Source organism: Vulpes vulpes, chromosome 7 (genome assembly GCF_048418805.1).
Source record: "Vulpes vulpes isolate BD-2025 chromosome 7, VulVul3, whole genome shotgun sequence".
Classification (NCBI taxonomy): Eukaryota; Metazoa; Chordata; class Mammalia; order Carnivora; family Canidae; genus Vulpes; species Vulpes vulpes.
In genome coordinates this window covers 14,355,100-14,379,125 of record NC_132786.1, presented here as the reverse complement: position 1 = coordinate 14,379,125, position 24,026 = coordinate 14,355,100, and the positions used below count along the sequence as shown (strand labels likewise).

General features: G+C 42.2%; 2 protein-coding genes and 3 pseudogenes across 10 annotated transcripts in view; 2 read left to right on the top strand and 3 right to left on the bottom strand.

Annotated features, from left to right (window-relative positions):
- PGBD2 (piggyBac transposable element derived 2) overlaps positions 1-2,359 on the bottom strand; it is a 71,874-nt gene extending 69,515 nt beyond the window's left edge. For 5 of the 9 annotated variants that reach the window (XR_012002482.1, XR_012002483.1, XR_012002480.1 and 2 more), the window contains exon 1: positions 1,727-1,861. The gene's annotated coding sequence lies outside the window, so the exon portion shown is untranslated. Of the gene's footprint in view, positions 1-1,726; positions 1,862-2,284 lie in introns of those variants that run through there. The other 4 variants (XR_012002485.1, XR_012002486.1, XM_072763006.1 and 1 more) reach the window with 3 other exon arrangements.
- On the top strand, positions 194-8,572 carry LOC140599521 (uncharacterized). The gene is made up of 4 exons (XM_072762674.1): positions 194-236; positions 1,540-2,819; positions 3,969-4,086; positions 8,192-8,572. Exons 1-2 carry the CDS (start codon positions 194-196, stop codon positions 2,472-2,474), a joined length of 978 nt encoding a protein of 325 aa, XP_072618775.1. The 3' UTR covers positions 2,475-2,819; positions 3,969-4,086; positions 8,192-8,572.
- Positions 6,869-8,128, top strand: LOC112912341 (glycerophosphodiester phosphodiesterase 1 pseudogene; annotated as a pseudogene).
- Positions 8,573-12,389: 3,817 nt separating the features above from the next.
- On the bottom strand, positions 12,390-13,137 carry LOC140593683 (zinc finger protein 639-like; annotated as a pseudogene).
- Positions 13,138-13,156: 19 nt separating this feature from the next.
- Positions 13,157-14,069, bottom strand: LOC112912335 (zinc finger protein 639 pseudogene; annotated as a pseudogene).
- Between the last annotated feature and the right edge of the window lie 9,957 nt (positions 14,070-24,026).

The following is a 24,026-nucleotide window of genomic DNA, read 5'->3' as shown; positions in this document are numbered from 1 at the left end:
ACAGAAATGCTTTGAGGTAACCCTTCAAGGTACCATGCAGGCCACAGGCTCTGTAAGTCGGGAACAGAGAGGTGGCCTGGGCTGCAATCACAGATGAGGGAGTTCTCTGAGGATGTAGGTTAGGCTCAAACCCACAAGAATCCTTGGAGCCACACGAGATCACCCAGGGGAAATGCTCCCACTGAAAGAGAAGATGGCCAAAGCCGGCATCTTCAGAGATACCAGGACAGAAGCAGGTAGGCCTGAGAAGCAGGAGGAGAGTCCACACAGGCTGAAAGGCCAGGACTAGATGGGTCAAGGCAGACAGTGACAAGTGCCAAAGCTGCCCACAGGCCCTGCTGGACGTTCTCTATGGGGCCGGCATGGAGGAAGAAAAGACCCTCTCATCTGAGACCTGCTGCTTCCAAGGCCACTCTGAAGGGTCCTGGAGGGTAAGAGGACCTTCACTGTTTAAAATGTAAGAGGTTGGGGGATCCCTGGGTGGCTCAGCGGTTTAGTGCCTGCCTTTGGCAAAGGGCGCGATCCTGGAGTCCCAAGATAGAGTCCCGCATCGGGCTCCCGGCGTAGAGCCTGCTTATTCCTCTGCCTGTGTCTCTGCCTCTCTCTCTATGTCTATCATAAATAAATAAATACAATAAATAGATAAATAAATAAATAAATCTTAAAAAAATAAAATAAAACGTAAAAGGTTGGGACGCGTGGGTGGCTCAGCAGTTTAGCGCCACCTTCAGCCCAGGTCATGATCTTGGAGACCCGGGATCGAGTCCCCGCGTCCGGCTCCCTGCATGGGGCCTGCTTCTCAACCTCTGCCTCTCTCTCTCTCTGTCTCTCATTAATAAAGTTAAAAAATCGTTTAAAAATAAATAAATAAATAAATACATAAAACGTAAAAGGTTCCGATGAGACAAGACAAGTAAATGCAACTAAATCCTAACGTGGATCCTATACCACGGAAAGGAAGTGGGTGAGACCAGCAGGCCAGTCTGAATAAACCGTGTAGATGTTAGGGCTCTAGTTTTCCTGTTCTGTTCCATTAGATGTTAATTACACCTGGGGAGTCTAAATGCACAGAACGTGACAACACTTTGTACCAGTTTCTGAACTTTTTTCATCCTTACGTTATTTCAAAAATATTTTTTTAAATAAGACGTTTGATCAATGTAAATGCATCAAAGTCGAGCCATCGGTACAAGGGCTGGGGGGAGGAGCCTTGGTGAGACCCCGCCCCGCATCACAACATCAAAGTGATAAAAGGCAGAGAAAACCAGAGAGTCCACAATCACAGGAGCAGGCAGAGGCGCCAGAGGTGCACTGCACCCTGCCCGCCCCAGAGCCGCCCCTCCATGAGCCCGGGTGGACGGGACCCGCCCCCGCCCCCGCCCCGAGCCCGCGTTAATGGGGCCCGCACCCTCCGTGAGCCCGTGTGGACGCGGCCGCACCCGCCCTGAGCCCACGTGGACGCGACCTGCCCTGCAGCCGGCCTCACCGCAGCCGCCGCTCCGGGTTCAGGTCCGACCACTCCTCCCTGGCATCCCGCAGCCCAGCACCGTGGCGGCCCAAAGGTCTCCGCCCGCCTCCCCGCGGCCCCAGAAGTCCACCGCCCCCGTCCCAGTCCCTCCACGCCACAGCGAGGCCCAGCGCCTGCAGCACCGTTGAGAAAACGCAACGCCAGGCCCGGCCTCTCGCACAGCCAAACCGGCCGTCCCCGCTCGGGGCCCACACGTACCTGCGCGCCGGGCCGAGGTCTGCGGGGCCCGCTGCGAGGAGCCCGAGCGCCCGGAAGCCCGGGCCTGAAGCGTCGCGGCCACGCAACGTCCGGCACCAATGGGCTCCCCGCGCCTGGCTCCTTCTGCGGCCCCGCCCCGGCCCGCCCCGGCCCCGGCGACCACCGAGAGGCCCGGCCTCCGCGGAGCCTAGAGGGACCCGAGAGGCCTCCGCCCGCAGCGGGGACGCCGGGGCCGCGGCACTGCGCCCCGCCCCAGCCCCGAGGAGCGCGGACGGCCGTGGCTCCTGCTCCCCGAGGCGCGAAGCCTCTCCCCGCCCCAGGGCGGGGGCTCGGGCAAGAGGCGGCCTTCGCCTTCCCAGCACAGGGACAGTCGTCGCAGGCCCCCGGGCACCTGGCAAAGAGGCGAGAACCGCGGCGCGGGGAGCTGCGCGCACAGCTGCGGACCCGGCACCCGGCAGGCCCCCGGCCCCTGCCCGCCCCGAGCTCAGCCTCAGCCAAAGCCGGCTGGGAGCCCGCGGGGCCTGGCCCTGGCCTGGATCGAGGTCGTGGGGGCCTGACCTGCGCAGGAGGGGGAGACCCTCCGGATAAACACACGCAGGCCTGTTCTACTTGGCGTTCAGGCAAACCACAGGGCCAGTTCAGCATTCATATGGGGCCGGGAGCATTCATCTGTGTTTTGTCTGGAGACGCACCCCCACGATCCAGGCGTTACATAAAACACTCAGCTGAGCTTTCAAGGTCTGACTGACCTTTGTGCAGTGGCAGTATCGTACGTAGCCAATGAGGTTTATCCGAGGCGCGATTACTGCTAAAGATCTAACGGACTTTATTAAATAACTCACAAATCAGGTCACATCCCATCTAGCAAATAGAAGATTGCTGCGAGGAATGATACAACATGGAAGGTGTTGATAGCAGGACCCTGGGGCAAGCAACTCATTAGCAAATGGAAAGGATTGTTCCGGGAAAGACCTTTGCCTTGTGGGGAGAGGCAAGGGGTCTTATCTGCTCTTGACTCCCTCGCCTTTGGGGGATGGAAAGGGCCCAAGGGGAAGACTGGCACTAACAACAACAACAAAAATCCTGACTACTGGTAAAGACTACTTTTCTGGAGAAATTCGAAACTGCAATTATTTGTTTGATATTTTTGCTTACAACTTCTTTTTTTTTACACATTTTATTTTTTTAAGTAGACTCCACACCCAATGTGGGGCTGGAACCCACAACCATAAGATCAAGAGTTACACACTTTACTCAGCTAGCCAGGTGCCCCTAAATTGGAATTAGATTAATATTAATCCACAATTTAGGAACTCAATGGAATTGATATCATTCGGGGTCTATGGTTTTCTTTTTAACACTGGGGGAGGAGCAAAATCCCCCCTCCACCCCAACCCACCCTTACTGTCATACCTTGAGAATCACTGCTTTATAAGATACATGGGACAGCGGACTTCACTGAAGAAGATGACTTGGCCTCTAAACACAAATACTCCTGGGAACAAACATTCAAGAGAGCCAAGTAGCAAACGTTTTGCATTTTGCTTCTCTACCCTGGCAATTCTCCACAAGGTGTTTATTTTTGTCACTGTTCATTGTTTTGAGATTTTATGTAGATGAATTTATTTATTTACTTTTTAAAGATTTTATTTGACACAGAAAGAGACAGAGAGAGCACCAGGTGGGGGAGTGGGAGAGGGAGAAGCAGGCTTCCCCACTGAGCAGGGATCCTGTTGCAGGGCTCCATCCAGGACCCAGGGGTCATAGAGCCCAGGGATCGTGACCTGAGCCGAAGACAGGTGCTTCACCACCTGAGCCCCCCAGGTGCCTCAATGTTTTTGTCACCGTTGTTAAAAAGAAAATCACAGCCTGAAAATGATGTCACTTAGGTTAAGGCCTCAAGTCGGTAAAGCAGCACTTAATGCTTCACGTAACTGCATCAGCCCCACAGAAATGTAGCCTTCAACTAGTCAACGTGGAGATTTCCTGGTCAGCACTAGGAAGCTGACTAATAGACCCCTTCATCCCTCTTAGAAGGGAAACCTAGCCTAAAACAACGGGTTCTAGGCTAATCGTTTCTTTTCTTCCACTACTTCTTCATGTTTAAAAACACTTCCTTTTTCTGTAGCCCTTTGATGCTTCCCTCTACTTGCTGGATGGGATCCTGCCTGACTCATGAATCAGTTAATAAAGCCAATAGGATTTTTAAAATTTACATTGTTGACTTTTTGTTATTTAACAGGCTTGGGACAGTGTTGGGGTTTGAAGCAGAACTTCTGGCCAGCATTCAATAAGAAAACTGGGCACGCTCTCATGATCCCTTCGAAATCACCGTCTTTTTCACATTTCCAAGGCTATAGGTAAGTTCTTCTGAGTGCCACTATTTTTGTGTTTGAGCTCCCAATCGAATTGGCATTATTTATAGGGCACATCGACTTGAGCGGGCAGACAGATATTCCATTAACCATTGAGTTTGTATAGTCACCTGGAGCCCAGATGCGCTGGCAGAGGGTTAGCCCAGGGCCAAGCCTCTAGCTTTTCAGCCCACAATTCCCTGGATGGAAAACCTCAGCAGGTTCCACAGGAATTGGTGATGCGGTGCACTCAAGGCCTTCCTGTGGCCAGGACAGACTAACATCTCAGTGAGACTCTCAATACATTAATATCCCCATATTTGTCCTGTTTTAGGTGGATAACGGCTACTGCTCGTGAGGATCTCAGAAGCCAAAAGGCTGCAAAAATTGGTGGGTGTGGGTCAAGCACTTAAAGGCTATTAGAACACTTGCCACCTCAGGAAGACTCCCATGATAGAGTAGGTTGGTCATGAAATGGGTTAGATGGACACTAGGCCACCCACCAGCATCAAGAAAACTGCTATGCAGCAAGGTACACTGTAAAACACGCATAATCCTTAAGCCTGTGGCCCAACCTTTTCAGGTACTAGTTCAGCTCCGAGAAACCCAAAGACTTAGCTAATGGGATCCTTAAATTCTAGAATCAAGCATGCTACCCTCTAGCACATCTGCTTGTTTTATGTTCAAGAACTATAGTCCTGAAAGATGTAGATATCTAGCAAAAACAGAAAAATCTTACTAAGCTTAAGTCCTTAGGAATTTGGGATAACTATCAGGTAAGTTCCCCCAAATAAGGCAGGACATAAGTGAGTTGCAAAACGAACAAACCTTTTAGAATCTCTAAAAGGAAGAAAGAAAGTTTTATTTGAGCCTCAATTAGGACAGCTGACCAAGAAACAGGATCTTCACAAAGGAAGTGCTCTGGAAAATGAACAGTTCTTATAGGGTTAAATACATTTCATATATTGCAAAAAAAATCAAGAGACTAAATATTAACAAATAGGCAGGATAACGAGTTGTAACATCAAGGAATGCAGGGATTAGAATCATTGTCTTAAGGACCAGATAGTTCCCCTATTCATTTACCAAGAAGATATATAATGCATGCTTGGATGACTGGAGGTCAACCCCACCCCAGATATGTAACCTTTAACCAGTCACCATGGGGATTTCCTGGTCAGCATTAGGATAATTAATGATAGACACCCTCTAATCTCCTTAGGAGGGCAACCTTGCCTAGAACAATGGATTCTTTGGTAGTTTCCTTTTTTTTTTACTCCTCTGTCTTTAAAAACTTTTTCTGCAGCCTTTTGGAGCTTATAGAACAGGTTTATATGGCAGTACATGTGCTGGAGACTGTGAATCTTCATGAGACTGTGACTCTTCATGAATGAGCTCAAATCGAGGATGGAAGAATCTGAGAATAAGAGACAAATACTTTTCCAGAATAAATCAGCACACCAACCAACAGAAACATCAGGGCCCTAGTGCGGTCTCTTCCAGATTATAGAGATATGGAGTAGGGAGAGTCTAGGTTAAAGGGAGAAATAGGTATGAATCAAAAACAGAAAGAGACATGATAGTCTTGGAAAGATGGACTGTGGTGAAGAGAAGGAAGAGGGCAATGGTAGAGTGATGGGTTCCAGGTTCCCCCAGGTAAACCCATCTAGTGGATACGGTGTACACTCTTTGAGCTGTTTCCTTAGACGGCCTTGAGGAGTTTTCTTTTTAATATAAAGAAATTTTTGCATTGCTTGTGGTACTGAAGGTCTTAAAAATCCCTTAGCGGGTGCATGGTGCCACCTCAAAACATACATTTACCCAGAACCTCAGAATTTAATCTTTGAAATAAGAATCTTTTCAGATGTTATGAAAGTAAAGATTGAGGTGAGTTACATCCTTGATTACCATGACCCCTAAATCCAGTGTTGGATGTCTTAGTTTCCTTGGCTTCCTGCTGTGTTATGCCAATCTTTACCTCTGTCTTCACGTGGCCTTCTCACTGTGTCTTTGTGTGTCTTCTCATTTTCTGTTTCTTACAAAGGCATCCACAATGATCTTGCTTCGAGTTTTAAGTTTCTTGGCCAAAAATAAATAAATAAGAATAAATGATTCCATTAGGTCTAGCTTAGGGCATAGAGTAGTGGGGTTCTAGGTATCTGTTATTTTAAATCAGCTTATTTTTACTTTATCTATTTATTATTATTGACTTTTATAGCTTATTTTTACTTTACTTTTACTTTAACTGGAGCTTTTTTTTTTTTTTTTTTTATTTATGATAGTCACAGAGAGAGAGAGGCAGAGACACAGGCGGAGGGAGAAGCAGGCTCCATGCACCGGGAGTCTGATGTGGGATTCGATCCCGGGTCTCCAGGATCGCGCCCTGGGCCAAAGGCAGGCGCCAAACCGCTGCGCCACCCAGGGATCCCTTTAACTGGAGCTTTTTACAACTTTGGTTAAAATTTAACTTTAGGCCACCACAGTTGTGCGGCACTGGTCCCCTAAGAGGGCTCCCTCTGTGGGGAGTGTCCGGGGCTTGGGGAGCCAGGTGGGTTGGGGACTCCCATCCGTGGGGGTGCGGGCACCAGCAGGTGGCTGTGGGAGCACCAGAGAGGCCTCCTGGGCCCCTTCTCCTTGCTGCTGTTGCTGCTGCTGCTGCTGCTGCTGCTGCTGCTGCTGCTGCTGGTGACACATAATCCCTTCAATGCCTGCCTCTTCACCGGCAGCCTCTACCTCTTGCTGTGCCTCTTCAGCTTTGAGCCTGGGTCCTCCCAAAGGGCCCTGCAGGTGCTCAAGCCAGGGGGCTATGTTTCCACCATCGCCCCACAAAGCCCCCGAGAACACGCTGGCGGGCTTTTGGCAGGCAGCTAAGAATGGAGCAACCGGCGTGCAGTTGGACCTTGAGTTTACTTCTGATGGGATTCCCAACCTAATGCATGATAACACAGTCGATAGGATGACTGATGGCACTGGTCAATTGTGTGATTTGATATTTGAACAAATTAGGAAGCTTAATCCTACAGCAAATCACAGGTTAAGGAATGATTTCCCTGATGAAAAGATCCCTACCCTGAGACAAGCCGTTGCAGAGTGGAGTGCCTAAATTACAACCTCACAATATTTGGTGTCAAGGGCCATGGGCAAACATGGCTACTGATGCTCTAAAGAAAATATATCTGGAGTTTCCTCAACTATACAATGATAGTATCGTCTGTTCTTTCTTGCCAGAAGTTATCTATAAGATGAGACAAACAGATCAGAATGCAGTTAACTCATAGACCTTGGAGCCTTAGCCATACAGGAGATGGGAAGCCATGCTATGATACTTTCTGGAAACAGTCCATGTTTGTGGCAATGGACATTTTGCTCGACTGGAGTATGCATAATATCTTGTGGTACCTGTGTGGAATTTCAGTTTTCCTCCTACAGAAGGATTTTTGTATCCCCGGACTACTTGAAGAAGTGGTCAGCCAAAGGCATTCAGGTTGTTGGTTGGACTGTTAATATCTTTGATGAAAAAAGTTAGTATGAATCCCATCTTGGTTCCAGCTATATAACTAACAGCATGTTGGAAGACTGTGCATCTCAGTTCTAGAATTTTCCCCCAGGGAGGAAATGTGGGTATAGAAATTGCCTGTTGGCTTCATGCAGGGATATCCAAATACCCTTTGTGCTAGCCCAAGCCCTGGGGGATCAGGTGGTTCACACAAGCAATAGTCAGTATTTGCATTTTTAACTGAACCAGAGCAAAACCTGGTTTTGCTTTCCTTGCTCCATGGAATGCCTGAGTTCAACACTGTTGCTCTTGAAAATCTGGGTCTGCAAAAAGGCACAACAGCTCCTGCCCCAACCTAGCTGAGGCATACACCAAGACCCAGTGAGGATAGCATAGATTGAGTTGTACAATTTGGGGATGCAGATGCAAATGCATGGGAAATGCATGATCATTCAAACTTGACATTTTAAAACTTGACCCATTTATGTAATATACTTATTTAAAATATTTGTATTCAGCTACATAATCAATGTACATCAAACTTGTGACCATACCAGTAAAATCATTAAAAAGAGCAAAAATTTTTTTTTTAATTTTTTTTTTTTTACTTTAAAGATACAGATGCAGTGAAACGGCAGGACACCTGCACCCCAATGTTTATAGCAGCAATGTCCACAATAGCCAAACTGTGGAAGGAGCCTCAGTATCCATCGACAGATGAATGGATAAAGAAGCTGTGGTCTCTGTATACAATGGAATATTCCTCAGCCATTAGAAGCGACAAATACCCACCGGTTGCTTGCTTCGATGTGGAGGGACCTGGAGGGTATTATGCTGAGTGAAGTAAGTCAGAGAAGGACAAACATTATATGGTCTCATTCATTTGGGGAATATAAAAAATAGTGAAAGGGAATAAAGGGGAAAGGAGAGAAAATGAGTGGGAAATATCAGTGAGGGAGACAGAACCTGAGAGACACCTAACTCTGGGAAACGAACCAGGGGTAATGGAAGGGGAGGTGGGCGGGGGGATGGGGTGACTGGATGACAGGCACTGAGGAGGGCACTTGATGGGATGAGCACTGGGTGTTATGCTATATGTTGGCAAATCGAACTCAAATAAAAAAATACATACAAAAGAAAGTACATACATTAGACATCAAATCTTTTGTGCATCAAGGAGCATTATCATGAGAGCAAAAAGACAACATACAGAAGGGGGAAATATTTCCAAATCATATATCTCAGAACCTCTATATCCAGAATAGATTTAAAAATCAAACCCTCTTATAATGCAACAAAAAAAACAAAACAAACAACACAGTTTAAAAATGGATGGAGGAATGGAAGTTTTGAATCACTATATTGTACACCTGAAGCTAATATTATACTGTATGTTAAAAAAACATAATTTAAATAAAAACTTTTGAAAAAATGGGCAAAGAACTTGAGCAGACATTTCTCCAAAGAAGAGGTACAAATGGTCAATAAGCATATGAAAAGATGCTCGACACATTACTAATCATTAGAGAAATGGAAATCAAAACACAATGAGATTCTACTTCAGGCCTTTGAGGGTGGCTGTAATAAACAAACAAACCATAAGAAATGGAGACTAATAAGTATCGATGAGGACCTGGAGAAACTGGAAAACATATATCTGTTGGCAATGTGAAATGGTTAAGCTGCTATGGAAAATAGCTTGGCAATCTCAAAATGTTAAACATAAAATTGCTCTATGGCCCAGCAATTCCACTCCTAGGTATATAATACCCCAAAGAACTGAAAACAGGGGCTCAAACAAATACTTGTACACAACTATTCATAGCACCACTGTTTACAATAGCCTGAATCTACATACAATTCAAAAGTAAAATAATGATTGATGAACATATAGTTATGTGTGTGTGAAAATATATTAGTCATGAAAAAGAATGAAATACTGATACATGTTACCACTGATACGTGTGAATGAACTTTGAAAACATTATGTCAAGTGAGAGAAACCAAATACAAAAAAAAAGGCAAAATATTGTATGATTCCATTTGTATGCAATATGAAGAATAGGTAAATCCATAAAACTAGAATGCATATTGGTGGTTACCAAAGCAAAGGGCATGGAGGTAGGGCCAGGAGCTGGAAATAAGAAGAAACTGCTTAATAGCTGTGGGGTTTTACTTTGGAGTGGGGAAAATGTTTTGGAATTAGATAGTGGTGGTGGTTGAAGGATATTGTGATTGTACTAGATGCCGCTGAATTGTTCACTTTAAAATGGATGATTTTAGGGGCATTTGGGTGGCTCAGTGGTTGAGCATCTGCCTTTGGCTTGGGTGGTGGCATTGGGGTCTTGGGATCGAGTCCCACATCGGGCTCCCTGCAAGGAGCCTGCTTCTCCTTCTGCCTATGGCTCTGCCTCTCTCTGTGTGTCTCTCATGAATAAATAAATAAAATCCTTTTAAAAATAAAATAAATGATTTTATGTAATGTGAACTTCACCTTAACAGAATTTGTAAAAACAAGCAAAATATGTGGTATTTTGCACATAAGTCTGCAAAATAAAATAAAGCAGAAAAGGATGATAGGAAGATGGGAGAGGGCTCTAATTCAAATTAAAGGGGACTAATATAACACTGTGTGTTAACAACTAGAATGAAAATTAAAAATGAAAAGGAATAAAAACAAATATTTATTTATTAGATGAAATTCAAATTTAATTGGAGCTCTGCAATTCATAGTATGTAGCACCCTTATCTTTAGTAAAGACATGAAGGAGATGAGATTTGCAGATGCTGTGTTGACAGTTAGACAAAGGGGGCACAGCAGATGCAGGGAGAGAAGGAAAGGCTGGGAGACTACTGAGTTTTCCAGACAGGAGATGAGAGTGAGTAGGAACAGAATGGGAGCAGTGAAGTTGCTACAAAATGGTGGCTTATATTTGAAGGTAGAGTGGATGGAATTTGCTAATCTGAGTGCGAAAGAGGAGTCTGGGCTGACTCTCCCAGGTTTTGTGTTGAATTGCTAGAAGTGTGGAAGTATCATTATTAAGACCAGAAATATGGCAGTGGGAGGAGCAGTTAGGGTCTGGGGTGGACAGAGATAAGAGGCTCAGTTTGACCTGTTCCATGTCTGGTGCCTATTACACACCTGCCATTCAAAGGAGAGATCCTGGATGGAGAGAGAAATTGGCTAGAGAGTATAAATTATATTTAAAGCTACAAGTCTGGGTGAAAACATTAGTCATGAGGGTGAGTGAATTGGGATGCTGGGTGGAAGCAGGGTCCCTTCCAGGGCCACCCGTCCTCCTGACCAGGGAAGCTGAGCTGGGTAAGCTTGGATCACTACGCCAGTCTCAATGCTTGCCCGTGCACGCAGGCAAGATCTCCAGTGCAAGTGGAAAAGAAAGGACACTGGCCTCCCAGACCTGGTCAGGAGGCCCAGCCGATTTAGACAAATCCCAAGGAAGGAGCATAGGTTTCTGTTTCAGTTATGTGGAGATAAAACAGAGATTTTAGGTTGAATTCTTCTTGAAATATATTTATCTGCTCACAGATGGTGACCATCACTAAGTCACTCTCAAATCAGTCGCTTTATTCTTTCATCAAATCATTCACTGTAAATAAAATGGGGCCCCTGAACTTGAACCTCCGCAGTGGGAGTGGAAGCCAGGATGTCTCAGACTGCAGTTCCCTATTCCCTAAATGAAACCATTTCCCTCTACTTTAACTACCTCTCTTCCAAAGCAATATCAGAAAAGCAGTTCTCCAATTCAATAAGGGTTCCAAGTAGTGAGGTTCTGAAAGAAAAAAACCTTGACTTTGTTTCTCCTGGTCCACCAAGGCACATGGGAACCTTTCCTCACTCTTGTGACCATGCTCCTGCCCCCTCCTCAGCTGCTTTCTCAGAGGCAGAGTCACTCAGTCACAGTGTCCTCAAAGGCAGTGCTGCCACAAGCTCACTCTGTTGAGCAGAAGACCCCTCACTGCCCATACCCTCTCCACCCCTGTGTGTGTCCAGACTTCTTGGGGATCCTTAACATCACCCTCAGGTTCGTAGAAGGACTTAAAGAACTGAGAAAAGCTGCTATATTCATGGTTGTGGTTTATTCAGTGAAAGAATATGGATTAAAGTTGGCAAAGATAAAACATACAGGGTCCAGGAAATACCAGGTGCAGGCTTGTAGTTATCTGCTTCTGGTAGAGACATGCAGACAGCCTTTAGTTCTCCCAGCAATGATGTATGACAGCAGATACAGAGTACTGTCAACCAGAGAAGCCTACTTGAGCCTTGGTGATTTTACTGGGAGTTAGTCACATATGACTGACTGCCTGGGGGGCTGAATTTAGTCTCCATCCTCTCCCAAAAGTCAAGTTGATACTATATGGCTCAAGGCCCCCAATATAAGTCAAGTTCTTGGCATAGACTTTCTTGGACTACTACCCAAGCCCCATTAAACAAAGACATTTTATCAGGCAGGATATTCCAAGAGCTTATAGATTACTTCTCAGGAGCCACAGAGGCCTTCTTTGGAATGTACAAGGTTTAGACACTTCTGGGTCAACTCTTTACTGCAAAGAGTTTTCATTTTATTGCTCTTTGCCTAGAAAAGTACAAATTAGCTATATAGACTTTGGTTACCAGCAGCTGGACTCTTCTTTAAAACATTTTTTAAAAGCATTTTAAACCATTATCTTATGACTCTCTTTTGGTTTTCTGTTTTGTTTTTTTTGTTTGTTTGTTTTTGTTTTACCATTTAACATATCCAAAAAGATTTATTATTTTACATTAACATTGTGGCAGTTAAAGAAAATAATCAAGTTATCTCATGGACTGGAAGGGGGCTTTTTTTTTTTTTTTTTTTTTTGGAAGGTGACTTATTAATTCCCTCTCATTTCCAAACCTCATCAAGCAGTCACTACATTTATGAGGTAAGTCAACTGAATGCTTGAAATCTAGATGAATTTTAAGATCTTCAATTTGTCCTGTTGAATATTCACAGTATTGACATAAATAAATCCCTTCAGATAAATGTGAATTTAAATGTTTGCAATATTCTAGCATACTTGAAAAGCCTTTCCCACAGTCATCACAAACATAGGAAAAATTTTAGTATGTTCAATAGCAACATGCCTGTTAACATTTGTATGAAGTCTACTCTGAAAACCACATACTTGACATACAAAGAAGTTTTACGTTTGTCAAAGGTAATTTTGCTTAGCAGGCTGTACTGTCCATGTGCTCTAATTTTATACTTATCACTTAACTCAATTAATTTACATGCCTGTTCATTTACCACATGGCTATGCAAGTCTTCTGGATCATTCGTTTCATGTTCACAAAACTGACACAAGTACTGTTCATCACAGCTGAGCTCCTGGAAATGTAGGTAGAGTTCACTGCTTTATGAGAATTGTACATCACACTGCGCACACCAGTAGAGGTGGTCACTAAAATGGGTGTCTGCAATGTGCTGGCTGAGGTTCTCAAAAATTACTGTTTTATAATCACAGTATTTACAAATGTAGGGATCCTCTTCATGCAGTTTGGCATGTTTGATCAAAAGCATGTTGGTAGAGAAACTCTCCTCACATACTTGACACACATTTGTGGGGTTTTTTTGTTTGTTTGTTTATTTCTTTTTTTTTTTTTCGACACACATTTGAATCAGTATGCTTATGCTTCAGGATCATATGCTGCTTTAAATCAGAAAAATATTTGCTGTTGAACTCACAAAGTTCACACTTACAGAGGCCACTGCTATTAGCTCTCAGTAAAGGCCATTTTTGTTGGGCAGTCACATTCAAAGCCTGGCTCTTATCTAGAATTTTGCAAAGTTTAGCTGGTGGCTCTTCAACAGTTTGGTCTTGGAGACTCTCCAAGGAATTGTTTTCGGTCTCTAGATCATAATCTTCAGAAATTGCATGTACTTCTGCAGCAATTGGAACATCTTCAGCAGTGTGAACTTCTATAGGACTCTCCTCTTGAGCTTGTTGGTTGGCTGACTCAGGTAAGTCACATTCTTCATCACAAATTTCAATATCAGCAGATTTTTCTGTAGAAAAGGCAGTGTGGTCTAGAATTCTAAGTACAGGGCTGGGAACCAGGTAGTTCTGATTTCTACTTCTGGCCTTGATCCCATTTGTAAATTTTGGCAAGTCATTTGATGTTTCTGTATCAGAATCATCATCTTTGTTGTCAAAATATTTTAAGTCTGGTTGTCTCATAGAACAAACACTATAACAATGATCAGAAAAAATTTCATTGAATCAATCTGCAATCCTGCTTATTCCAGAGGAATCTGAGTAATGAGAAGGGTGTAATGTCTTCCTTTTTCTTTTTTTAGGATATTCATTCATATCTTTTCAATATGGTACAATTCTTAATACTGGAGGGAGGAGAAATGAATTACAAGGAAGTTTTCACAGATGGTAAAAAATGCCTCTTTGCAATGAGATGAACTGCTTCAAACTACTCACGTCCCTAGGTTGTATGGGACTGCGGGGCCACCCGGCCAGCCCAGGCGCAGTTCCCAGGCAGCGCTGTGGCCCTCGCATTCCCGGGCGCCTCTTGCCCTGCCCGCCAGGCCCTATGACTCTTCTTTGAAGTACATATTTCTTGTTGAATAAAAGAGATAAATCATTGAATCAAGCATCTTCAAAATTTTCATGGGAAAGGTCAAAAAGTGTAACTCATATTCCACACTCATAATTAAAGATTTTATCAAAAATGCCTGCAGCACAACCAGTGCACTCTGTCTTCACCTCTGGGTTCCACTGCTATCTAGCCCTGTGTTTTAACGCACAGAAGAAATGATCATGTTGGCATCTCTCAAGCAAATGGGCTACAAGCAGGGTTTTCCCACCTTTATAGAATCATTAATGAAATTGGCAAAGTGCATCATTTTAAAAAATGAAATAGAGACAAAATTTCAGAGCATCACACCTGGTAGAGATAAATCTACACAAATTTTATTTCAGTTATGACTATATGAGTATGTGTGATTGTGTTTATGTATGTGAGAGTGTGTGGTTCACATGTGGTGGGGGGGCATTGTGTATGTGTATGGTGTGTATAGAGTGTGCATGTGTGTGTGGTGCATGTGATATGTGGGAAGGGGTATGTGTGGAGTGGGTGTGTGCATGTGATATGCATAATGCATCTAATGTGTGCTGGGTGTGTGGTGTGTGTGATATATGCTGTGTGCATGAGTGACCTGGGTCCATGGAGACAGCATGATGTGTGGTGAAGGGTCACCCCTGAGGACTTGGAGGCCTGAACTTGAACCTTGGCAAGCCTCTTAGGAGTTTTGTAACCTTGGACGAGTTTCTTGATCATGTTGGGTGTCATTTTTTTAAATCTAAGAATTATAAACATAATGATAGTACCTATCCCATGATGTCATAAAAATTAAATGGAAAATATCAAGTATAAAACATTTAGTCCTGTACCTCACTCAGTAAGTGTCATTTGTTTTGTTATTTTCATCATTCCTGTTATTGTTATTACTATGAGACATGGTCAAATGTGTTTGGGAAACAGTCACATAGAGGACAGGATTAATGAAGCTAAGGCCCATGCCTTCCATCAAGCCAGCCATATTCTTTAGCCCTTGAAGAAGGGATGGTGGTTTTGCGCAGGCCAGGCCTGTACTCCTCTTGGAGTACAAGTTCCCCTACTGGCAGTGAGTGGACTGACTTCCCAAAGCAATAGCTGACTGCTCACCTAGACTGAGACAGTCTGCTTGCTGTGGCACTTGTGTTTTCCCTCCACCATCTCCCAACTAAAAACCTTTCTTTGCTATTTAAGGTTACATTATCACTAACGAGACAGGTTGACATCAGGTATCCCCTGCTATGGTGCTCTGGGCAGGAAACAATAGCCCTCCTGTGGCATTCTTGCCAAAAATCCATGACATCTATCAAATAATGAGAAAACAGCCAACAAACAAAAGTAAGCTGAGAGTCACTCAACAAGATAAGTGAGCAGTAATCTTACCATGTGTCAAAGTTAGAAAAGACAGAGGAGTGCTCAAAGATGGAAAGATACTAAGAGCAGATGTCAATCACATGAAATACAAGATCCTGGTTAGACACTAGTGAAAAGGCTTGTGAAATGTGAATAAGGCCAATAGTTAGATTAACCTCCTGGTTTTGATTAACAGTGTTATGCTTACATAAAATGTTAGCATTAGGAGAAAATATTTTTAAAATAAATATAAATGTATATACAACATACACATGTACATATGCACGTAAACATATAGAAATATGATCTATCTCCAGTGTATTGGCTACAGGAAGCAACCGCATTTTGCCCTCCTGAGGTTTTTTTATTAGCCTGCTCTGAAAAATTTTGATTCTTCTACTATAATTCCCTGTTGATTGCTTTCATTATCACAGAAAAGTAAGCATCATTTTTTTTTAAAGTTTCCTATTGCATACTCCAGGGAAAGATCTCAAGTGGCATAGATTAATGAGGATTTATTATGACGATCATTTGTTTTCTGCCAACACCACTCCTTTTCCCCAAAAGGCCAGACTTGGGCCACATAGCCACACACACCGCCTCCCCCTTGAGGAAGCAAGAAAGCAAGTGGCAAGAGTCTAGTATGGGCTTGCAAGGAGCTGAAACTTTTATATATATATATATATATATATATATATATATATATATATATATATGATAAATATATAAGTATATATAAATATATATAAGATAAATATATATATTTATATATATAAAATATATATAAATATACTTTCCCAACATGTAAATCAAACCTTCCAAACATTATCTCCCATCCCAACCACCTAGGAAGACATTTTTCCTCTTCAGTTGTGCCATTTGTTCAATACCTGAGTCTGTATAATCTAAATAAAAGATCAAACTTTTAGATGGAGCAAAAATTATTCCTAACGGAATCCTGACAGTAATGAATCCCTTGGTACCAAATCACTCTCATTGCTTAGCACAAGGAGTAATTGGTACTTAGGTGAGAGCTCATTTAGGGGATCACATTGGGATTAATATAAACAACTATGTTTCTTTGTGTAATGGAAGTACATTCAAGTATCAGGCTGGTAATAATTCATATATGCATATTATTGACAATGCTATCCTCTATCTCTTTGCTAATAAAACACATAGTATAACACAGTGCTCATCCCATCAAGTGCCCTCCTCAGTGCCTGTCACCCAATACCTCATCCCTCCACCTGCCTCCCCTTCCACTACACTTTGTTCGTTTCTCAGAGTTTGGAGTCTCTTATGTTTTCACCCTGTCTAATTTTCCCACTCATTTTCCCTCCTTTCCCTTATATCCCTTTCACTATTTCTCATATTCCACGTTTGAGTGAAACCATATGGTTGTCCTTCTCCAATAATTGACTAACCACTCAGCATAATACCCTCCAGTTCCATTCACATCGATGCAAATGGTGGGTATTCATCCTTTCTAATGGCTGAGTAATATTCCATGTATATAGACCACGTCTTCTTTATCCATTCATCAGTCTAAGAACACCAAGGCTCCTTTCACCGTGTGGCTGTTGTGGACATTGCTGCTATAGACATTGCGCTGCAGGTGTCCTGCCATTTCACTGCATCTGTATCTCATTGTAGCTGTGATTTGTATTTCCCTGATGGAAAGTGATGTGGAGCATTTTTTTTAATGTGCTTGTTGGCTGTGTGTATATCTTTTTTGGACCAATATCTATTCATGTCATCTGACATTTCATGACTGGATTACTTGTTCTTTGGGTGTGGAGGCTGATAAATTCTTTATAGATCTTGGATACTAGACCTTAATCTGATGTTATTTACAGACATCTTCTCCCATTCCCTAGGTTGTCTTTTATTTTTGTTGACCATTTCTTTTGCTGTGCAGAACCTTTTCATCTTGATTAAGTCTCAATAGTTCATTTTTGCTGTGTTTCCCTTGGCTTCATAGATGTATCTTGCAAGAAGTTACTGTGGCCAAGTTAAAAAAAGGTTGCTGCCCGTGTTCTCTTCTAGGATTTTGATGGATTCTTGTCTCACATTTAGATGCTGGCCTCAGAATGAGCTTGGAAGTATTCCCTCCCTTTCTATCCTTTGAAACAGCTTTAGTAGAATAGATATTATTTCCTCTTTAAATGTTTGATAGAATTCCCCTGGGAAGCCATCTGGCCCTGGACTTTTGTGTCTTGAGAGATTTTTGATGACTGCTTCAATTTCCTCACTGGTTATTGGCCTGTCAGGTTTTCCATTTCTTCCCGTTCCAGTTTTGGCAGTTTGTGGGATTCCAGAAATGCATCCACATCTTCTAGATTGCCTAATTTGTTGGCATATATTTGCTTATAATATGTTTTTAAAATCATTTGTATTTCCTGAGTGTTGCTTGTGATCTATTTTGTTCGTGATTTTATTAATTTCAGTCTTTTTTCTTTTTAATAAAGGTGGCTAGGGATTTTTCTACCTTATTGACTCTTTCAAAGAATGACCTCCTGATTTTGTTGATCTGTTCTACAGTTCTTCTCATCTCTATTTCATTGAGCTCCATTCTGATCTTTATTATCTCTCTTCTTCTGCTTGGTTTAGGCTTTATTTGCTGTTCTTTCTTCAGTTCCTTTAGGTGCGAGGTCAGCTTGTGTTTTTGAGTTTTTTCCAATTTTTTGAGGGAGGCTTGTATTGTAATGTATTTCCCTCTTGGGACTGTCTTTGCTGTATCCCAAAGATTTTGAACAGTTATATTTTCATTTTTATTAGTTTCCATGAATCTTTTAAATTCTTCTCTAATTTCCTGGTTGACCCTTTCATCTTTTAGCAGGATGCTCTTTAATCTCCATGTGTTTGAGTTTCTTCCAAATTTCTTCTTGTGATTGAGTTCTAGTTCCAAAGCATCATGATCTGAAAAAATGCAGGTGAAAATCCCAGTCTTTTGGTATCAGTTGAGACCTGATTTGTGACTCAGTATGGGATCTTTTCTGGAGAAAGTTCCATGTGCACTTGAGAAAAACGTGTATTCACTGGCATTAGGATGTAATGTTCTGTATCTATCTGTGAAATCTATGTGGTCCAGTGTATTATTCAAGGCCCTTGTTTCTTTGTTGATGTTCTACTTATAATATCTGTCTATTGCTGAAAGTGCTGTGCTGAAGTCTCCTACTATTAAGGCATTATTATCTAGGTGTCTCTTTACTTTGGTTATTAATTGATTGATATACTTGGAAGCTCCCACATTAGGGGTGTAACTGTACATAATTGTTAGGTCCACTTGTTGAATAGACCCTTTAAGTATGATGCAGTGTCCCTCTTCATCTCTTACTACAGTCTTTGGGATAAACTTATTTATCTGCTATGAGGATCGCTACCCCTGCTTTCGTTTGAGGACCATTTGAATGGTAAATGGTTCTCCAACCTTTCATTTTGAGGCTGTAGGTGTCCTTAGGTCTAAAATGAGTCTCTTGTAGATAGCATATAGATGGGTCTTTCTTTTTTATCCAGTCCGGTACCCTGCATTTTTTGATGTGATCATTTAGCCCATTCATATTGAAAGTAACTATTGAAAGATATGAATTTAGTGTCATAGTATTACCTACACAGTCCGTATTTTGTGGATTGGTTCTTTGGGCTCCCTCTTTCTCTTACAGGGTCCCCCTTAATATTTCTTGCAGAGTTGGTCAGGTGGTCACATATTTTTTCAGTTTTTGTCTGGAAAACTCTTTATCTCTCCTTCTATTCTGAATGAGAGCCTTGCTGGACAAAGTATTCTTGGCTGCATGTTCTTCTCATTTAGTTCCCTTCATATATCCTGCTGGCAATTTCTGGCCTGCCAGGTCTCTGTGGAGAGGTCTGCCGCTAATCTGATATTTTCTCCCCAGGTAAGTTAAGAATCTCTTGTTTCAAGCTGCTTTATGAATTTTCTCTTTATCTTTGACATTTGCAAGTTTCACTATTAAATGTGAGGTGTTAGGATGCCTGGGTGGCTTAGTGTCCGAGCATCTGCTTTTGGTTCAGTGTGTGATTCCAGTGTCCCAGGATCAAGTCCCATATCAGGCTCCCTGCATGGAGCCTGCTTCTCCTTCTGCCTGTGTCTCTGCTTCTCTCTCTCTCTCTCTCTCTCTCTCTGTCTCTCATGAATAAATAAATAAAATCATTTATAAATAAATAAATAAATAAATAAGATGTGTCGAATGGTTTTTGTTGATTTTTTAGGGCGTCCTCTCTGTCTCTTCTATCTGGATGCCTCTTTCCTTCCCCAGATTAGGGAAGTTCTCCGCTATGATTTGTTCAAATATACTTTGTGGTCCTCTCTCTCTCTCAGCCTCTTCTGGAATCCCAAAAAGATGAATATTCTTCCTCCTCAAGCTATCAGTTATTTCTTCAAGCCTTTCCTTATGGGTTTTAATTATTTTTCTCTTTTCCTTCAGCTTCCTTCCTTTCCATCCGCTTGTCTTCTATGTCATCACTCTTTCCCACCTCATTAACCCGAGTAGTTAGAGCAGTTTGGACTGCATCTCAGTTAAAGTATTTTTAATTTTGGCCTGATTAGATCTCAATTCTGCAGTAAGAGGGTCTCTAGAGTCCTTTATGCTTTTTTCCAGAGCCACCAGTAGCTTTATAATTGTACTTCTGAATTGAATTTCTGACATCGTATTGAAATCTACATTCAGCATTTCTGTGGCAGAGAGTATGGCTTCCGTTTCTTTCTTTTGTAGTGAATTCTTCCATCTAGTCATTTTGTCCAGTGCAGAGTAGCTGTATGAGCGAGCAGAGTCACAAATATCAACCACAACCTAAGTAAAATACACTCTAGATGATTCAGAAGATGTCAGATACCAGAAAATAAAAGAAAAAGCAGAACAGAACAAAATAAAACAGAAGGACTACTACAGTGAAAAACAGATTTTAAAACAAATAGTAAGTATAAAGAAAAACAAATACCAAAAAGAAGAAGAAGAAGAAGAAGAAGAAGAAGAAGAAGAAGAAGAAGAAGAAGAAGAAGAAAATAAATGGGGTGGTGGTGAGAAAGTGGTGGTAGAAAGAGAATATATTCTCCCCAAGGGGACCTAGAGGATGATCCTCTTGATTATGAATGTATTTTGTTCTGTATGTTAGAAGATGCTCAATTCCAAATTTATACAAAACAGTGAAATTTATACAAAGCCTCCACATTGACCAGAAAAACATAAATGAGATAAAAGAAGGGGGCCAAATAGGAAGGAAGAGAGAATATAGTCTCACAGAATGAACCAACACAGTGTTCTACTTGGTTCTGGGTGTATTTTGATCTATGTACTAGACGGTACTAACTTTCACCATTATAAAACAAAACAAGACAGAAGAAACAAAAAACCAAAAAGCAAAAACCCATAACTCATATGTCTAACAAAATTAAATTGAGTATGTTGAAGGGAATCCAAAACTGAAGAATATATCTAAGACATGTCATTGTAGAAATATGAAAGTCAAAAAAGAAAAAGCTTAAAAATGAAGAGTTGGTAAAATATTGTAGTTAAGGCAGGAAAAGAGAAAAAATATTGGAAATCTTGCCATTTGCAATGACGTGGATGGAGCTAGAGAGTATAATCAGTCAAAAAAAGATAAATATCATCTGATTTCACTCTTATGTGGAATTTAGGAAACAAAACAAACAAGCAAAGGGGAAAAAAGACAGACAATCAAGAAACAGACTCTTAGTTATGGAGAACAAACTGATGGATACCAGAGGGGAGGTTGGTGGGGAGTTAGGTTAAACAGGTGGGGATTAAGGAGTGCAATTTGTGTGATGAGCACAGGGTAATGTATGGAATAGTTAAATCACTATATTGAAAAATAAATAAATCACTATATTGTACACCTGAAACTAATATATACTAATATTGAGTACTCAGTTTCAGATGTAGTGTGCAATGATTTATCAGTTGCATGCAATACCCAGTGCCCATCACATCATGAGACCTCCTTATGCCCATCACCCAATCAACCCATCATCCCACCCACCTTCCCTTCAATTACCCTCAGTTTGTTTCCTAGAGTTAAGAGTCTCTCTTGGTGCCTTCCCATTCATTTTTCCTACCCTTACTCTATATTCCTTGGTACTGTTTCTTATATTCCACATATGAGTGAAACCATATGATAATTGACTTTCTCTCACTGACTTATTTCATTCAGCATAATGCCCTTCAGTTCCATCCACATTGATGTAGTGTTATTTGTCCTTTCTAATGGAGTAATATTCTATCGTATATATGCCCCATATCTTCTTTTTTTTTAATTTTTATTTATTTATGATAGTCACAGAGAGAGAGAGAGAGAGAGAGAGAGAGAGAGAGAGAGAGAGAGGCAGAGACATAGGCAGAGGGAGAAGCAGGCTCCATGCACCGGGAGCCCGATGTGGGATTCGATCCTGGGTCTCCAGGATCGCGCCCTGGGCCAAAGGCAGGCGCCAAACCGCTGCGCCACCCAGGGATCCCGCCCCATATCTTCTTTATCCATTCATCTGTCAATGGACATCTGGGCTCTTTCTACATTGGGATGCAGGTGTCCTACTGTTTCACTGCATCTGTACCCTTGGTAGTAAATACCCAGTAGTGTAATTGCTGGATGGCAGGGTAGCTCTATTTTTAACTTCTTGAGGAAGCAACATACTATTTTTGAGAGTGTCTGTACCAGTTTGCATTCCCACCAAGAGTGTAAGAGGGTTCCCCTTTCTCCACATCCTCACCAACATTTGTTTTTTTCCTGTCTTGTTCATTGTACCCATTCTCAGTGGTATGAAGTAGTATGTCTATTTTTTTTTAAGATTTTATTTATTTATTTATGAGCGGCACACAGAGAGAGGCAGAGACACAGGCAGAGGGAGAAGCAGGCTCCATGCAGGGAGCCCCATGTGAGACTCAATCCCAGGACTTCAGGATCATGCCCTAGGTCAAAGGCAGGCACTAAACCACTGGGTCTCCCAGGGATCCCAGGTTTTTTGGGTGTTGAGTTTGATAAGTTCTTTATAGATCTTGGATTCTAGCCCTTTATCTGATATGTCATTTGCAAACATCTTCTCCCATTCCCTAGGTTGTCTTTTAGTTTTGTTGACTGTTTCCTTTGCTGTGTACAAGCTTTTCATCTTGATTAAGTCCCAATAGTTCATTTTTGCCTTTGGTTCCTTTGCCTTTGGAGACGTGTCTAGCAAGAAGTTGCTGCAGCTGAGGTCACAAAGGTTGCTGCCTGTGTTTTCCTCTAGGATTTTGATGGCTTCCTATCCCATGTTTGTCTTTCATTCATTTTGAGTTTATTTTTATGTGTGGTGTAAGAAAATGATCCAGTTTCATTCTTCTGCATGTGGCTGTCCAATTTTCCCAGCACCATTTCTTGAAGAGACTGTCCTTTTTCCATCGGATATTCTTTTCTGTTTTGTCAGAGTAGTTGACCATAGAATTGAAGGTCCATTTCTGGTTGTTCTATTCTACCCCACTCATCTATGTGTATGTTTTTGTGCCAGTATCATACTGTCTTGATGAGTACAGTTTTGTAATATAATTGATATCTGGAAACATAATATCTCCAGCTCGTTCTTTCTTTTTTTCTTCCTTCCTTCCTTCCTTCCTTCCTTCCTTCCTTCCTTCCTTTCTTTCTTTCTTTCTTTCTTTCTTTCTTTCTTTCTTTCTTCTTTTCTTCTTTCCTCTTTCTTTCAGAGAGAGAGAGAGAGAGAGAGCTAGAAAGGGGAGTGGGGAGGGAAAGGGAGAGAGAGAGAATCTTAAGTAGGCTCCATGTGCAGCATGGAGCCTGACTTGGGGCTCAATCTCAGGATCCTGAGATCATGACCTGAACCGAAATCAAGAATCAGACACTTAACCAATGGAGCCACCCAGAGGCCCTTGCAATCTTTTTCAAGATTGCTTTGGTATTCAGAGATTTGTGGTTCTATACAAATTTTAGGATTTGTTTGTTTTAGTTCTGTGAAAAATGCTGGTGGTATTTTGATAGGAATTGCATGAAATATGTAGATTGCTTTCAGCAGTATAACTATCTTAAGTTCTTTTTAACTTTTTTATTTCTGTGGTAAAAGCCTCTCTGAAGTCTACTGTTCTTTTCTGATATCTTCATGATTGCTGTTTTAAATTCTCCATTAGGCATATTACTTACATCTCTTTTGCTTAGATCTCTGTCCATGACCAAGTTCAGGTCATGGAGAGAGATCTAAGCAGAGTTCTTACATTTGGGACGAATCCTCCATTTTAGCATTTCATCCCCCCCCCCCCCCCCCCCCGTCTTTCTTTCTTGGCTGAATATATTCCATGTCTTCTTTATCCATCCATCAATCAATAGACATCTTGGGTGCCTGGATGGCTCAGTCAGTTAAGTGTCTGCCTCAGGCTCAGGCCATGATCCCAGGGTCCTAGGATTGAGTCCCTCTGTAGGGACCCTGCTTCTCCCTCTGCCAAACTTGTGCTCTCTTTCTCTCTCTCTCTCAAATGA

Excerpts from the sequence above, each read along its gene's own strand:
- LOC140599521 (XM_072762674.1), top strand. The coding sequence starts at position 194 with ATGGCCAAAGCCGGCATCTTCAGAGATACCAGGACAGAAGCAG. Across the intron at positions 237-1,539 it reads AGATACCAGGACAGAAGCAG|CCCAGCACCGTGGCGGCCCA; the intron begins GTAGGCCTGAGA and ends GGCATCCCGCAG.